Here is a 16,428-nt window from a genome sequence, read left to right as displayed (position 1 = left end):
CCGGATCAGTCACCATTGAAATCGATGATGAAAACGGAAAGCTATGGTTTCCGTTTTGATTCCGTTCATGGGTTCCCCTGACGGAAAGGTCAGAGAGAACCCACGAACAGAACCCTGACGCAGATGTGAACGAAGCCTTAGGGAGGTACATCGGTCAGTTCTTACTATTTTAGTGCTCTGCACGGGCTTTGTGAGTAACTTAAGGGCTCATTCACGAGCGTGATTCTCATCCGTGTGTGGTGCGTTGAAACAATGCACAGCACACAGACCCATTGATTTCAATGGGGCCATTCACAGATGCGTGAGTTTTCAGTGTCCGTTGTGTGAAACTCACTGCATGTCCTATATTGGTGCGTTTTCACACACCTAGTCGCCCATTGAAGTCAATGGGTGTGTGAAAACCTTGGACGCAAATCCGTGTGCGGTCGATGTTTCACGCATCAATTACATTGAAAAAAAAAAAAGTGCTTGCAAGTGCATGAAAAACACGTCACACGCAAAGTGCGCGGATGCAAAAACGACAGATTTACGAGCGTAAATCTGTCACGCTCGTGTGACTGCAGCCTTAGGCCACTTTCAGATGGTGGTAATACGACCGGTGTTTACGCATATCTTGTGCAAGAGCTGGATAGAGTTTGGTCAGGAAAACTTTTCCCCAGCAGACCGTTTGATGGCATCTGATCCCATTCTTGGCTCTAAATATGTCTCTCCACCTGCGTGAAAGTGGCTTTAGTTGTGCCAAGATATATTTCTTCAGATCACTATTTGTGTATAGACCTTCAGTTGGCCTTACACATTATGACCTGTGACGAACGATTGTGAAGTCTTCCTCACTAGTGGTTTCCTAGTATATAATCCTCTATTTCTCACATTACTATATCTGTATTTAGAGAACGCAAGGTGACAGCCAATATGGCCGGCCATTACGGCTCCTATAGAGTCTCAAATGGCAATTCTGTGTATCAATACATTGCTGGTTTTGCTTATTTTCTATCCAGAAGGCTAGGAATACTGGGTTCACATGGAGAAAGTTTCCACTGCAGATTTGAATTCCAATGGATGAAATCCGGAACAAATAAGTCCCATATAGAGCAGTAGATGGTGCTCACGAAGTTAATTTCCAGCGTGTCAATTAGGTTTTGAAAATCCCCATTTACTAACATTGCACTTTATACGGTTGCGGATTTTACGCCACATGTGAACCCAGCCTTTAAGATTATGGGTTTGATTCTAAGCAGGGACTTCCCACCATGGTGCGGCCCCATAAAATAGGTGTGTGACCAGTGCAAGGTGCTGGGATATAAGCTTTACTGGGGATAGGAATGTTGTACAGATAACGCGTTCATATGACGGATACATAAATACAGGATAATACATAACCACAATTAGGGTGCTGATCGATAGGTTTCCTACCTGTCCTGTAGATCAGCGCCGTCTTCTAAGGTTTTGTGGGCTTCAATTTCCCTGAAAACTTCAAAACATTCAGTTACATTTATAAAACATTATTTTTGGACATTCTAGAGTGAAATTTTTAAAGATTGAATTCCCAAAGAATGTAACAATCCTAATACCAGTATCCCCGGGTACACGAAGAAATGTCTTGCAGTATATTATTAGATCACATTCCCCTAACAGCTGCTTTGATTGAAATAAACGGAAACGGTAAGAGAAGTTTGCGTTCCTTGCTCCCTGGTAGCGTGCGGCCTGTCGGGTGTGCTCCTACTTCAATATAGGATTGCCTTCCCCTTATGTACTAATCCAAGTAGACACAGGGCATGACTATGGGAGTAACAAACACAAGATTCTGTATATACTTGTATGTAGCTTCTGTGACCTGCTGACCAAAGACTGTTCTCCATAGCCTCCAAAATGGCTGCAACTTCCTGTCCCCTGAGAATAAAGAACTGCTCTGGAGCACAAACTGCTGCTCTAATAAGTGAAGCACTGTGCAGACTAAAAGAACACAAGCCCATGTACGATTTTCTTTTTTTGGGGTGGAGATCTTCTGGAGATGTATCTAAGAGTATTTAGTAAAAAAGAGCGAGAGACACACACAAGGGTTTATTTAAAGTGTAGAGAAGATTAGAATTGCACACAAAAGAACCACACATCCAGTTTAATATTTTTTTTCACTGAATATTTATGGCATCCATATATTTATACATAGAGCTATATTCTACAATTGTAGCATTGACTGTACAAAATGACATCATTACCCAGAATCACTGCGAAGAGAGACGCTTTGAGAGGCCTTGAACGTTTCACAAATATTAACCATGCTCAGATAGACAGTTTTTCATTTTTAAGGAATAAAACAAAAACAAATGTATATTTCCCCCTCAAGTCAATTTTATGTTCCAAACTTTTACTTTTTAATTTTATTTTACAACATAGAGACAATATTGCTAAATTTATCATGCAAAAACCGGGTGTCCGCATGCTTCCTCGCTCATTATCACCATTGTCCAATATGGTTCCTTTATTTGTGGCTTATTCCCACTTTGTTGCTTACCCACGGTCTCCCATATGCCATGAAAAGATGTAGATAGTAAATAGTTCATACCGATCCCTGTATCAGAGCAGGACAATATATTAGCGCGTCATTTATCAAAACTTTAACAGAAAAACTGCTTTTGCTGCCCAAAACCAATCACAGCAGTTTAAGAGATGAAAATTGAGCTCTGATTGGGTTACGGTGCGCTCACACGTACTTGCATTGTATTTCCGCAGCGTAAAAATACGCCGCAGAAAACCTCAATATATGACTATGGGGAAACTATTCTGCAACGCAGACGATTTCTCTGGCTCTTGCGACGCAGAATATTTTTTCTATAAGCCTTACATTGTGACGTTACATTGCAAGTACGCCACAAGTGAGCGCACAAGGCCAGTTATACCGTCAGACCGTTTCGATAAACCTCCCTTATTGTATATAGATGTATCCATTGTAATAAGTTGTATCATTTTCCTGCATCTATCACTCCGCTCTATGGCCGCCATGTATTTCTCAGTAGAACACACAACTTTACGATGGGTAAAGTCAAAATGTGAATAAGCCTTAAAAAAAATAATAAACTTGGTCATTTGCTGTCATTTTCCATGGGTGGCCTGTGCTTTAGATTACGATATGCAGGGTCAGTCATTTAAAGGTTTAAGTCATTATTGTAGTTCACACCAGACTTGATACGTATAGGAATTAAAGAATGTTGGCCTTTTATTGGACTGGTTCATTATTAATAAGGGGGATTTCTCTACCCTCAGTTCATATGCAATATAACGATAAATCCAAACAAGGAGTATCAGTGGTCAAGTGCACAGTGAAAAATACTGCCGTCTCCTTGAAGGGATCGTATGGGATTAGAACAAAAAAGGGTCTGCTTTTTTTTTTCTACGGAAACAGCGCCACTCTAGGCCATGAGTGGCAATGTTTCTGGGAAAATAAAAATGCTGACTTTTTTTACTCTAACCACATACAATCCGTTGTATTCTTGAAGCGCTGTCACCACAATATGCCGCCCTAGGTAAGGGGCAGCAAAGTATCGGGACAGGTCTGATCTCCTATTAGCCAAATCGGGTCAAAAAATATTGTGCTTTTTAAATAATAGGAATGAAGACGGAATACACTGAACTCAGTTATTTATGGGGGGAGCGGTCCCCCCCGTTCTCCTCACAGTGATTGACAGGCTACTGTGTATCTGCAATATTTTTGTGTGCCGTTTTGGCTAATAAGAGAACGGACCAATGGCCGTACTATGCTACTCTTACCTAGAGCAGCATATTGAGGTGATCGTATTACAACTGTGGCCATAAAACAACAGAAATAGTGAATTAATAGACTCCATTGCTTCACTCTGTAAATGGTCCCCAGCCGTGGATGTTCCTTGGCAGCTGTCAACATTGGTGAGGGGTTAATGGTCCTTGTATTACTAATATGAGTAGGAACACCATTCATCTTTATGGCTTTCCCTTCATATCAATCACACACTACCAGTTAACTTGTGGCCAATGTTGTCGGCTACGCTGCCATTTTGAAGCGGGCATGGACTCTCCACAAAGCTGGAAAAATCCTTTAAATATATATCTGAAATGAATCTACACAGCTGCACTTTTCCTATAATGTTCAAACAATAGCGTGGACATAGGGGGGGGGGGGGCTTAGACAGAATAATGTACAATGACCATGGAGGTAGCAGACAGGGAATACATGTAGAATTTATGAGCATCTACAAAAGTATTCACACTGTAGGCAGAAGTGGACAAATAAGGATTAATTTCCCATAAACGACCCCTTTACGTTTGTGTATGCTCTGGATATCTATCTGATCTTTCACAATTTTCAATCCTATAGGCAGCATTTTTCAGAGCATTTCATATACAATGAGGACTTAAAGGGGTTGTCCAGGATAAGAAAACCATGGCTGCTTTCTTCCAAAAACAGCGCCAGAGCAGTCCATAAGATGCATGTGGTATTGCAGCTCAGAATGGGGCCGAGCTGCAATACAATACACAACCTGTTAGCAGGCGTGGTGCTGTTTGTGAAAAGCAATGCGCCATGTTTTATAATCCTGGACAACCCCTTTAATTCGCCGGTACAGAGAATTTGCTGTTTATAGAGGAGGCAGCCATTTTTGCACCAAAATGTGAATACTGGTTACTAATAAGTGACATGACTGGCGCCTTGGTATGCTGCCCTCTTAGAGGACGTATACAAAATGACTGACTTCATTTTAAGGTCGCAAATAGATTATAAAAGGTGTCATCTGGTAATTATTATTACATCGTATTATCATACATGTAAAGCTACAGAAAACACTGCAAAATAAACAAAATATAATATATCTAATATATATGTATTTCTCAGAACATTTTGCAGAAAACACTGTATATTTAGTGCATCTAAAGTGTGGGTTCAGATTGTAGGAATATTGCTTTTATATCCTAGCACATGTAGGGCTCCAACTTTCTAATATATTTTGTGTTAGAATTCAGTGCAGCTGCAGTGATGGGTGTGCTGTGTGATCTATGAAGGTAGTGAGCTTGCATGTGATCTATGAAGGTAGTGGGCGTGCTGTGTGATCTATGAAGGTAGTGGGCGTGCTGTGTGATCTATGAAGGTAGTGGGCGTGCTGTGTGATCTATGAAGGTAGTGGGCGTGCTGTGTGATCTATGAAGGTAGTGGGCGTGCTGTGTGATCTATGAAGGTAGTGGGCGTGCTGTGTGATCTATGAAGGTAGTGGGCGTGCTGTGTGATCTATGAAGGTAGTGGGCGTGCTGTGTGATCTATGAAGGTAGTGGGCGTGCTGTGTGATCTATGAAGGTAGTGGGCGTGCTGTGTGATCTATGAAGGTAGTGGGCGTGCTGTGTGATCTATGAAGGTAGTGGGCGTGCTGTGTGATCTATGAAGGTAGTGGGCGTGCTGTGTGATCTATGAAGGTAGTGGGCGTGCTGTGTGATCTATGAAGGTAGTGGGCGTGCTGTGTGATCTATGAAGGTAGTGGGCGTGCTGTGTGATCTATGAAGGTAGTGGGCGTGCTGTGTGATCTATGAAGGTAGTGGGCGTGCTGTGTGATCTATGAAGGTAGTGGGCGTGCTGTGTGATCTATGAAGGTAGTGGGCGTGCTGTGTGATCTATGAAGGTAGTGGGCGTGCTGTGTGATCTATGAAGGTAGTGGGCGTGCTGTGTGATATATGAAGGTAGTGGGCGTGCTGTGTGATCTATGAAGGTAGTGGGCGTGCTGTGTGATCTATGAAGGTAGTGGGCGTGCTCTGTGATCTATGAAGGTAGTGGGCACAGTTCATACCAGTATATACAGAACAATCTAGCTAAATATGTATAGGCAAACATACAGTGTTCCTCCCCGACCCCCACGACAACTTCTGAAGTCAGCGCTCAGGGACTGAATTGTAACATAATAGGGGAAATCTATCAATGCAATTATTAAAATAAATAGTGCTGGGCTAGAACGCCACATCTATCCTATGGATTCACCGAAGGTAAGTTTTAGTGTGAATAGTTAGAATTTAGAGGGGTTGCTTAGGATTAGATAAAAATGGCTGCTATCCTTCAAAAACAGCACCACACTTGTCAATGGCTTGTGTCTGGTATTGTAACTTAACTCCATTGAAGTGAATGGGGCTGAGATATATCAGACACAACCCATGGACAGGTGTGGCGTTGTTTCTGGAAGAAAGAAGCCATGTTTATCTAATCCTAGACCACCCCTTTAATTATTATCGGAAATTAAGATTTACTGCTTTGCTATGATACATTGTGAATTGTCTGCCACTATTAGGGATATGGGGTTGGGGGTAATATAAATTGGCTGACGCACAGTCAGGACACAAGGATTTCACGGTTTATATTAAAACTTACGAAAGAATCTTAAGAATGAAAATATTTAAAAACAAAAAATTGCCAAGGAAACCTAACAATCAATCTGCAAATACTAGTAAAATAATACATGTTGAATTGTCATTTAGACTTTTATTATTTCTAGATAAACCTTTTATGACATATTAAACCAATGATCTCCAACTTTTGCAAAACTACAACTCCCAGCGTTCCCCGACAGTGGGAGTTGTAGTTTTGTAATAGCTGGAGAGCCACATGCTTTAGTACACTATTTAAACAGATAGGTCATAAAAGTCAGACTGGTAGGGTTGGTACAAGGGCATTCATAACAGAGGCAGACTAAGTGGTTGAAATGTGGCCCTAGGAGAGTTGGGGGCAACCTCGCTGGTCTCGTCCCCTTTGTTAATATGTGTCAAGAACCGGTTAGCGAATAAGAGTTGGGTCACTGGCTTAAGGGTTATGGAAAGGGCATAGAGGGGAAAACAAATACCAGGCCCTACTGTCTTGGGTAGTGAAACCTGGCACCATAAAAGGGGGCCCATTTCCCGCTTTGCTATGGGGGCCCCTTTCTTTTATTTAGACCGCTACTTGTGCTCACTAATCTGTATTTTATAAGATAATCCTTCTAGAACATTTTTTTAAAATATGTCTTCAAGACGTTAATAAGGAACATTCCAAAAAATAAATAAATCTGTTTTTAATAATTAAACGTTCTTCTATTATCTTCTTTGATTAGAATTTCTTTGGAAAGTGCTACTGATCTGTGGCTGTGCTGTATTTATAATGGGATATTTGGGGCAGGATATGCTATAAAGTACATAACAACCAAAAATCCCTCATTTCAGCGCTAGAGATGTCCAAGAATTGAATCAGAAAAAGGACATTCGCCACCTCTAGCACCATAAGTAGATGATGGGCAGGTATGGTAACCCTGTACGGACCTTAGTAGGTCTGGAATACATTTCTGGCATTAAATGTATGACAATTTTCAACCCCCCCCCCCCACCACAATGTGGAGTTACCCTGTTCAATACACCCCTCTCACACCATGAAAGGAAATATTTAAAATTGTACATATATATTTATAGTCGGTATTTATTTTATATATAATATGTATATCTATAGGTTTGTTCATAATACAATTAAAAAAAGTTAGATTGCTTTCACTGAATGGAAAGAGCTAGTTTGTTATTCTGACATGTGACTGTATAGGTTGTTCATTATCTTTATATAAACTCCACATTTGTTTGTACAAAAAAAAAAAATGAACATTTTACAAAAACAAAAAGCTAAGCGCACGGTGCGTGAATAGACAGAAGCAAATGAAATTGTGTGACTTGCTCTTCAGGTCTCTCCCCTGTCCATAAAACACACTTTCGTAGACGCACAATTCACCAACACACACACACACACACTTCACATATAGTGTTATCAAGTCTGTGCTTATATTATACAATGTTACACAGGAATGTCCTACAATTTAATCCCTAACAACCCATACGGAAAGCCCATAACAATCCCATAGGGTGGTTTTGACTCCTTTGAGTTTCTGACAATCCAATTGACGATGAAAGCCCCCGGGAACGTCTCTACATTGTGCCCTGAAGTCCACCTTCTGCACCTGCCCACGACTGGTCAGAGAGTAGATATTGCTAGACAAAGATAACAGTGTTGGTGTCACCAGTCTTGGCATCTCACACTGGTGAGTGATCATGTAATACCACGCACGTGGCGACACGGAAGCCACCACTTCCTTTTCATCTGTGCTTTCAATGATTGACCCAGGCGTGGCACAGAACCCGAACTTACCGTTCATGATATACTTCGGGGCTACTGTGAAAGTGTGGGTGTAGTACGAACACCCAAAAATACAATCTGCTCTCTTGGGGGGAGTGGGGAAGTTGGGGTCTTTGCTTATTGCTGGCAACGCAATACACAAAAAAAAAAAAGATAATCCTGACATCTCGAGACTTCCACGGAAACTACAGGAACAATAAAAAAATTAAGTATATAAATAATAAAAAAAACAAAGCAACATACAATGCTCGGGACCCCGAGATACTGTCCGGTACAGTCCTGGCCGAAGATTCATATCTACATCATTTGGAAAGATGAGCAGCTGCAGGTGTGGTAACAGTCACGCCTGGGGAGGTGGGAGGCACCGTGGAACGCGTCGACTGTCGTACATCACGTCTCTCACACTCCTCTCCGCGTTTTCAGCCCTTTGTCGTGTCATGTTTTTCAAAGCTGATAAAACGCAGAGGGGAAATATTGGTGAGGGGACTCTCAGCCAGAAGAAGTTGGCCAACTTAATAGTCCACACTTCAAGGAGCATGAAGGAGAATTCAGAAGAGAAGAGCACATTTGAATAAAAACTTGCAAAGTAGATCAGTTAGAAGGAAATAGAAGAGTTCCGTGAACCAAAGGAAGTCAGTACAGGGATAGAGGTTCGAGATGGTGCATTTTTATCCGATCCAGGGTTATTCTCATTCACACTACCAGCCTCTTTAGATGATCTAGCTGCCTGGAAAGGAGAGTGAGAAGTAGACTGAGGAAATTAGGACAGTGACATTTTACCATAACACATGAGAGAGACATCTGGATTCTGAACTGATGAAGTCAATGAGAGGAGTGAAGGATAAAAAGAAAGAGGTTAGTGACAGAGGCATAAGAGACATAATTAGAGGGGATGTCTCACTAAGACTCGTGACCCCCCCCCCTCTATGAGTGGAGAGCCACATCAGCAGCTCCTTATTTGGTGGACCCGGCCCGTTATGTATTACACGAATGACCTGCAGGGGAAATGCATGGCTGCTTGCAACGTCCCCGGCGAGAAGAGTTGATCGCCGTAGGTTTCAGAGGCTAGGCCTGGAGCGATCAGCTCTTTGCCGGACCGAATTAATGTAAAAAAGGGGTTGTCGTGATGAGACAACCCCATTACGAGATTAGGGAAAATGCATCAAAATCTAAATAATAATGGAAGAGCAACAGTGTGAAGGTATAAAAGTTCAAAGTGGCGGCAGTACATGCGAAATACTGGTTGAGAAATATCATGTAAAAGAAAAGGATCTGAGGATACAAGGGTTTGGAGAATAGGGATATAGGGGAAAAAGTACAGAGGGGCTATGGAAAATCTGGTAAAAGACGGGGTAACAGGGCACTGATGGAAGAGGAGGGGGAGTGGAGATAGAAGATCACAGGTTGATGGTCATGGGAGGCAAATATGGAAAGGGATGACAATAAAATACAAGGAAGTTTTTCATAAGACATGTGCTGCAAAACAAAAAGAATACCTGGAAGTAAAACAGAGCAGAAATATGGCCACATGAGCAGGGCGAGGGGTGAAATGCTGCAGTCTTCAGGCAAACACGAGGAATGAACAGAAGGATAACGGAGGAATAGACGGAATATAAAATAATAGCACAACACAGTAAAAGATATAGAAATGTGAGACATGGTAAGGAACACAGTACAGGCAGCCATACGGTGTCCTGAACCATTATTCCTGGGGTAATCCAACTGGACCCATCATTGGGGTTTACGACTCCTAATGTCATGATGCTGCTGGTTCCTAATATTGTGATAACAAAATGTATGCCTCAATTGTCTGTCATAAGGGGGTACTTAGGAAGTGTCGGTTTTAGTAAATACTTCTGGAGTATCTGTTCTTAGAAATCTGCATTGTGTAATTCCTCTGTTACTCCTTATGGAAATGTATGACTAAAATGACAAAGAAGTATTACCGTTCCCTTTTTAAATGGGGCATTTCCCTCTGTCCAATCAGTGCTGACCATGTCAGAGTGTGCAGGGACAGACCCTACCAACAAGGTGAATGGTAACACCCAGATGTTCATTTAATCATACATTTCCAGTTGGAATAACAGAGGAACGGCACAATGCAGATATCTAATAATATTAAAAAAAACACTGTTTTTTTTAAAGGAGAATACAATAAAAAAACGGAGAGCTGACAGGTCCTCTTTAATAGTGAATGCAGAACTACTATGGTTTTTCCAAGCAGTAGTCAGCTAGCCTCATATTCTTCCTTAACCCCTTACTTATTGAATCTTCTAGTGAATGATAAGGGCCATTTTAAGCAAGCACAAACCTATGGAGGTCATGAACAATTCATTTCTGTCTGTAAAAAAAATTGGACCTAATATAGTCCATATACACCTGCCAATTTTGGCCGGTGCAGCAAGCGCCGATCAACGAGACAGCTCGTTGATCGGTGCTCGTTTTCTCCTTTCACAAGGAGCTATGTATGGGGACGAGCGGTTTTACTATGATCGCTCGTCCCCATACATTTGTATCATGTCGGCAGCGCGTGTGTATCATGTGCTGCCGATAACGATAATATTTCACTTTTTTAAAACGATACGATCAGCCGATGAACGAGCGTTTGCTCGTTCATCTGCTGATCGCTGCCCTATTTACACAGGGCAATAATCGGCAATGAGTATTATATGAACGCTTGTCTGCTCGCTAATTGCCCAGTGTAAATCCCCTTTAGGGGATGCCCAAACCCAGCAGCTGTATTACATTAAACAGATCTGATCTCATAATGGCCCCGGTGACCAGGTTTAACACACAGACTGATGCAGGATTAGGATGAGACATGAGAGGGGAGTCAGTGTGTGCTAACCTTGTGCTCACATCTTCTCTAGAGATAAACTACCTGCTGGTGGCCCTGGATCCTCATGTACTCCATCCTTTGTTTGGAGTGCTTGTTGCTCTTGTCTCCGCTGCTTTGCTGGACGCTCTTTAGGCGTGAACCTACTGGATTTACCATCTTCATGGGTGGAATGGACATACCCCCACTCTGCAAATAAGAAGGCAGAAATGTCAGCACAAAAACAGCAAGCTTCAAAAAGGCATAAAATAATCTAAACCTTCAAAAGTGGATGAAAAGTTTATACCACGATCCATACAATGCAAAGTCATTACCGCTCATCATTGTCCTTGACCTGTTTTCTCTGCACTATGTTATGCATGACTCTTTGGCATCTCCGTCCAGCGCCTTAAAGTTATGTTAGGACACGGCCATATTAGAGCCGACACAGGTGTGAATTTAGCACCGCATTCACAATACACGGACAAGGTCGGGGAGGAACTCTACTGTTTCCTGTTACTTATCTGCTTCCTACACATGAGTTTGTGTCATTCCCAGACCATGCATGTCATAGAGAGAAGTGATGTAGTGTCCAATGGGGTCACACACCTGTCATAGAATTGCCCAATAAGTAAACTCTAGCCAAACCTGATGTTCCCTTATTATTCCCGGCACACATTCAGCAATGGTATGTCCACAGCAGCCCATCATGCCCGAGAGGTTACTAACCATATAAAATGTAAACAGTCACACTTAAAATTAATATAATGCTGCATGAGATTAATTTATATCAAATTCTCCCGGCATCAACGAATACATCCACATTAGACATCAGTGCAAAGCAAATGACAGAACTTAAAGTGAACGGCAGAGGGAAAAGTTGTTATTACATAGGCCGTAACCTCTGTGTTTCTGCTGTCAGTGAAGGCAGGCCAAACGACTGCTATGGGGTCCGCGGTGAGAGAGGAGGGGGGCCCGGCCATGAACTGCTTCTCCTGCTTCCAGACACAGTCATAGCATATACCCCTATCCTAGGGGGTCTCACTGCATAGAGATTTCTACAGCTTCACAGTGCATAAGTAGCTATATAAATCCATTTGTAATCCAAGCTCCCCCTAGTGGTGGCTGCAGGCAGACAGATTTTTATCATGAAAAGGGGAAGTCTCAGAGTCAAAAATTATCTTCCTAATCATTTTATAATTGCTAGGAATCCCACCGCTAGGACCCCCACCAATTGCAAGAATGGGGGTCCCGTACCCCGAGATCCTCCTCACTGCACCCACAACAGTGACAAGGAGCTTGAATGGAGCGGGGGTCAAGCAGTGAGGAGGGGGTTCGGAACCCCCTCTTTCATGATGAGTGGGTGTCCCAGCGGTGGGGCCTCCAGCAATCAGAAAATTAAAGGGGTTGTCCACTTTTGACAATTCCTACTTGACAATAGGCTGATCACAAAGTGTTGCCCTACTGGAACCCCAAAGTGTTCATAATTTGTAAGGCCGAAAAAACACGTCTATTCAGTTCCGCCTATTATCCTATTGATTCAAGGGAAGGCAAAACCCCCATGAGGCAAAAGCTGTAATCTGTGAGAAAACCTGGCAGTATTTCCCTGCAGCGCCACCACAGGGAAAGATAAGCATTACACAGTGTCCAATCATATAAATGGGATGTCTGTGTAATGAAGAACAGGACAGGTCCTTCAGAACAAGAAACACTCTTTGTAACCGCTCTCTACTCCGGCCAAAAGATGATGATCCTGAACAGAGGACCCCCCTCTATTAACTCAGAATTCCCTGATAGGATATATGTTTTAGTTTTTTTAAACTAGAGAACCCCTTATTTCTCTGTATAAAGAGAAGCAGGGGATTTGGAGCTCTATGTGTGAAAACAGGCGCTCCAACCCCTAGGGATAAAGATATGCTACGAAGTAAAGGTTAGTAAGTACATTTGTCTGACCTCTATGCTATGGGGCCTACGATTTCTGTGTGTGCCCCTGTTGAAAGGTGCTATAATTTAGTTAAATAAATTAGCTGCAAAATAGTGATCCACAAAGTGTGAGCTTCCAGCTATTCAGTAGCTATAAGCATGAACAACATTCTCCTGTTTGGATTTGCAAAGACCTGTCCAAAGCCAATATATCCGATACTGGCAATTCATATTCGTCTGCTGCATAAAGAGGATGTGTTGTGTTGCAGTTGCGACGTAAAGAAGTCAACCACATTATTTGAAGGAAGCCTACCATAGTTCTCTACGGTCTAAAAAACGAAAATATACATTATATTATTTATCTAGAAGACAAACATGCTATACATTGCCATAAACACATCATTATAAGAAGAAAGGCGCACATCTATTTGTGCGGTGGAAAATTGCAGGACACACTTAATAAGAAAACGAAGAAACTATAGCGACACCTTAGCGATCTGAGGCTTTGGTCGTAAAGGTGGTTTCATTTTATGAAGGAAGGTGCTGTCCATTCCTTCGAGAGGTTTTACATTAGTGGTTCCTCTATTGAGATGACGAGATGAAGATAAACTCTCCTCTTCTTGCTTTGAGTCCATCTCAACATGGAGGTGATGCTCCTGTGGAACATTCTGCACTACGGTAGACGAATAGACACCAATTGCATTGATTGTGAGCTCCAGGTCTCGAATGCTTTCCTCCAGACTATCCAACCGCTTGTAAGTGTTTCTGCAAATGTCCATGCTCTTCCAACCCTCGGTAACATTGTCCTCAGGGACATGGGCCGTACTGCCTCCATTTTTAGCAGTAGTTAACATTTTCTGAACATCAATAACTCTAAGTTTGGTATTTCCATCTGGCTGAATAGGAGACACTTCGATGTTGATCGGTTGAGGAACATCTGGATTCTTGATTGTTTGAGGCTTTGGTGCCTTTACTTGTAAATGCCTGGGTTTTGGCACAGGAAATCTTGGCTTTGGTATGTTTGAGTGCTTTTCGGATCTGCTTGTTTCTTTCTGCCCTCCATAGTCAGTGGATGAAGATCTGTGCTCTGTACTTTCTCCGAAATTCTCACTTCCTATTTGGTTGTTTATCTGTTGTCCATGTTCTTTCAACCCCACTAAGTCTACCTTCATGTCCCTCAACTGATCGTACACATCCTTTAGACTTTGTGTTTCATCAGATAGGACCGGAATAGGTTGGTTTTTAGGGTGATCACTGGCATTGCCTGTGAATATTTCAACCGAATTTCCACTCATTTGCTCTTCTTTCATTTCACAGAAATGTTTCTCATCTAAAAACGTATTCTTCTCCTCTGTAGATAATGAGACTATTTTATTATCTCTTATCATGAAGCCTACAATACCACGTTCCGTGTTTTTGCCACACTCCTCTTCCATATTTGTACAATGGGATTGGGAGAGGATATTGTGGTTGACACAGTTGTCCTGAACTTCCAGATATACTTGTCCAGACTGTGGAGACAGGCCTGGGTCTTCAACAATAGACTCCTTGTCTTTAGCTAGAGCGGAGTATGACCAATCTGTCAAATTTCCTACCAAGACATTGCCGATATCAAGATTTGTAGAATTGGAGTAATTAACTTCATAAGTAAACTTATAATGTTCATCTGGAGGTGATGGTGGATTGGAAGTCCACTCTGTCAAAATTATCTGTGGTAGGGAGAATTTTCTATTGGCCACAGGAGGGTAAGTTATTTCCTATAGGAAGTGCAAATAAACATATATTATGAAAATATAATTAAAATATAATACAGTAGTTAAATATTAGTAGGTAAACATAGCAGCTTGAAGTGTCCTACTAGCAAAATCTGTCAATTACACATACAGTATATATTTTTCAGTATATGGACAGATCTCAACGTTACCATCATCTATAGTAGTGTTCCTCAACCAGTGGGACTGGAGTAAGATGTGATTCTTAATCCATATTTGTTTGGCTCATGATAGGAGCCCTGAGTTATGACCATATGCAATGGCTACGACTTTACATCAATAATTTTGAAGACATATCCTAAGCCCCAACCAGTACCATTTGGATAGTATAATACCCATTTTCTTAGGTGTTTAATACTTAATGGGTAACTAAACTTTTGATATGTCATAGTGAATGTCAAAAGTTTTGATCGGTGGGGGTCCGAGCACTGAGATCCCCACCGAACGCTAAAACAAAGCTGCAGAAGTGCTTGGGTGAGCGTTCTGCTACTTAATTTCTGATAGTCTTTCCTCTGAAAGCCAAGTGAGTGGTGTACGGACTTAGACTTTCTATATTGAGCCCGTACACTGCTCAGAGGAAAGCCAATCAGAAACGAAGCGGCACAGCACTCACCGGAGTGCTTCTACCACTTCATTTTAGAGATCGTGGGCATCTCAGTGCTCGGATCCCCACCGATCAAAACTTCTGACATGTAAATTCTATCCACCATTTTTTAGTTGAAAATGGCTTTTGACCATCACTCAGGGTTGAATGTTACAGAAGGTTGTACTGATGTAGGATAAGTCAATTTAAGCTTGAGAAGGCAATGGAACACTTACTGGACAAGCCATAGAAGGCTTATAGATCTCTCATAAGATACTTCTCTTATAGGATGTCAACCCACTAGGCCAAGTTTATAAAAGTCTAGGATAGATATTTCTAGATTATAGTTATTTTATAGAAATGCTATATTTTGTTTATACACAAAATATATGGATACTTTGCAACTTAAAAAGGTCAACATTCATTGTGGAACTTACAGTTCTTAATCTTACCTGGATACGAGGAGAGAGGGACACACTGGATTCTACCACTGGGACCTCCAAGGCGTCATCTTTAGGAAAAGCATTTCCAGCCTAGCAGGACATGATGATAATGTTCAGCACCCATCAGCTCGGGTGTCATCATTCTTATTAGGTGCATAAAAAATGACTGCATAATGTTTGACAGTTCCAGCAAAGTAGAAAGGAAAGGAAGTTGAACGCAGCTTCACAAGGTAAGATAGAAGGAGGTTGAAAGACGGTGGAAGTTCTTTCTATACTCCGAGGAAATGAAGAGCCAGTGAAAATCTTGTTGAAGTTTCTTGTATTATTTCAAGATTTAGAGAAAAGAGTTGAGGTGTCCACAGTAGTACAAATGGACAAGGAGAAGATGGATGCAGCCAAAAAAGAAGAAGGTCCAACAGGAATAGAGGAAAACTCAGGCAGGTTGCATAAGAGTCTGTCTGCCTAGGTAAGATTTTTTTTGTTAGTTTACTAAGATCATGCAAGTTGTAGAGGATTTATTGTAGGTTAATAGATATGACTGAAGAAGAGAGCATGGCTGTAGGGGAATCACGCCGGATCTATGTTGCATCTGACACTAGATACCAATGTTGGCATGCTGAGAAGGTGATCTGTTGTGGGCTTTCTTCAGCAGATACAATATTGTATTAACCATCTCTAATCCACATAAAAGACATTTCCTAATTAACCGGTTGAGCACTGCCCAACATATACACACACATATA

At 41.7% G+C, this 16,428-nt stretch overlaps 1 protein-coding gene across 9 annotated transcripts in view; it reads right to left on the bottom strand.

Annotated features, from left to right (window-relative positions):
- Positions 1–2,064: 2,064 nt before the first annotated feature.
- The window catches only part of SRCIN1 (SRC kinase signaling inhibitor 1), a 330,976-nt gene continuing 316,612 nt past the window's right edge, over positions 2,065–16,428 (bottom strand). For 6 of the 9 annotated variants that reach the window (XM_075846590.1, XM_075846591.1, XM_075846589.1 and 3 more), the window contains 4 exons: positions 15,695–15,775; positions 13,376–14,644; positions 11,031–11,174; positions 2,065–8,876 (listed from right to left, as the gene is read on the bottom strand). In XM_075846590.1, coding sequence (XP_075702705.1) covers positions 8,745–8,876; positions 11,031–11,174; positions 13,376–14,644; positions 15,695–15,775 — 1,626 coding nt within the window. In that variant the 3' untranslated portion in view covers positions 2,065–8,744. The remainder of the gene's footprint in view (positions 8,877–11,030; positions 11,175–13,375; positions 14,645–15,694; positions 15,776–16,428) is intronic. The other 3 variants (XM_075846594.1, XM_075846595.1, XM_075846596.1) reach the window with 1 other exon arrangement.

This window comes from Rhinoderma darwinii, chromosome 13, assembly GCF_050947455.1.
Source record: "Rhinoderma darwinii isolate aRhiDar2 chromosome 13, aRhiDar2.hap1, whole genome shotgun sequence".
Classification (NCBI taxonomy): Eukaryota; Metazoa; Chordata; class Amphibia; order Anura; family Rhinodermatidae; genus Rhinoderma; species Rhinoderma darwinii.
Note: the sequence above shows the minus strand (reverse complement) of the source record. Positions and strands in the feature narration are given on the sequence as shown.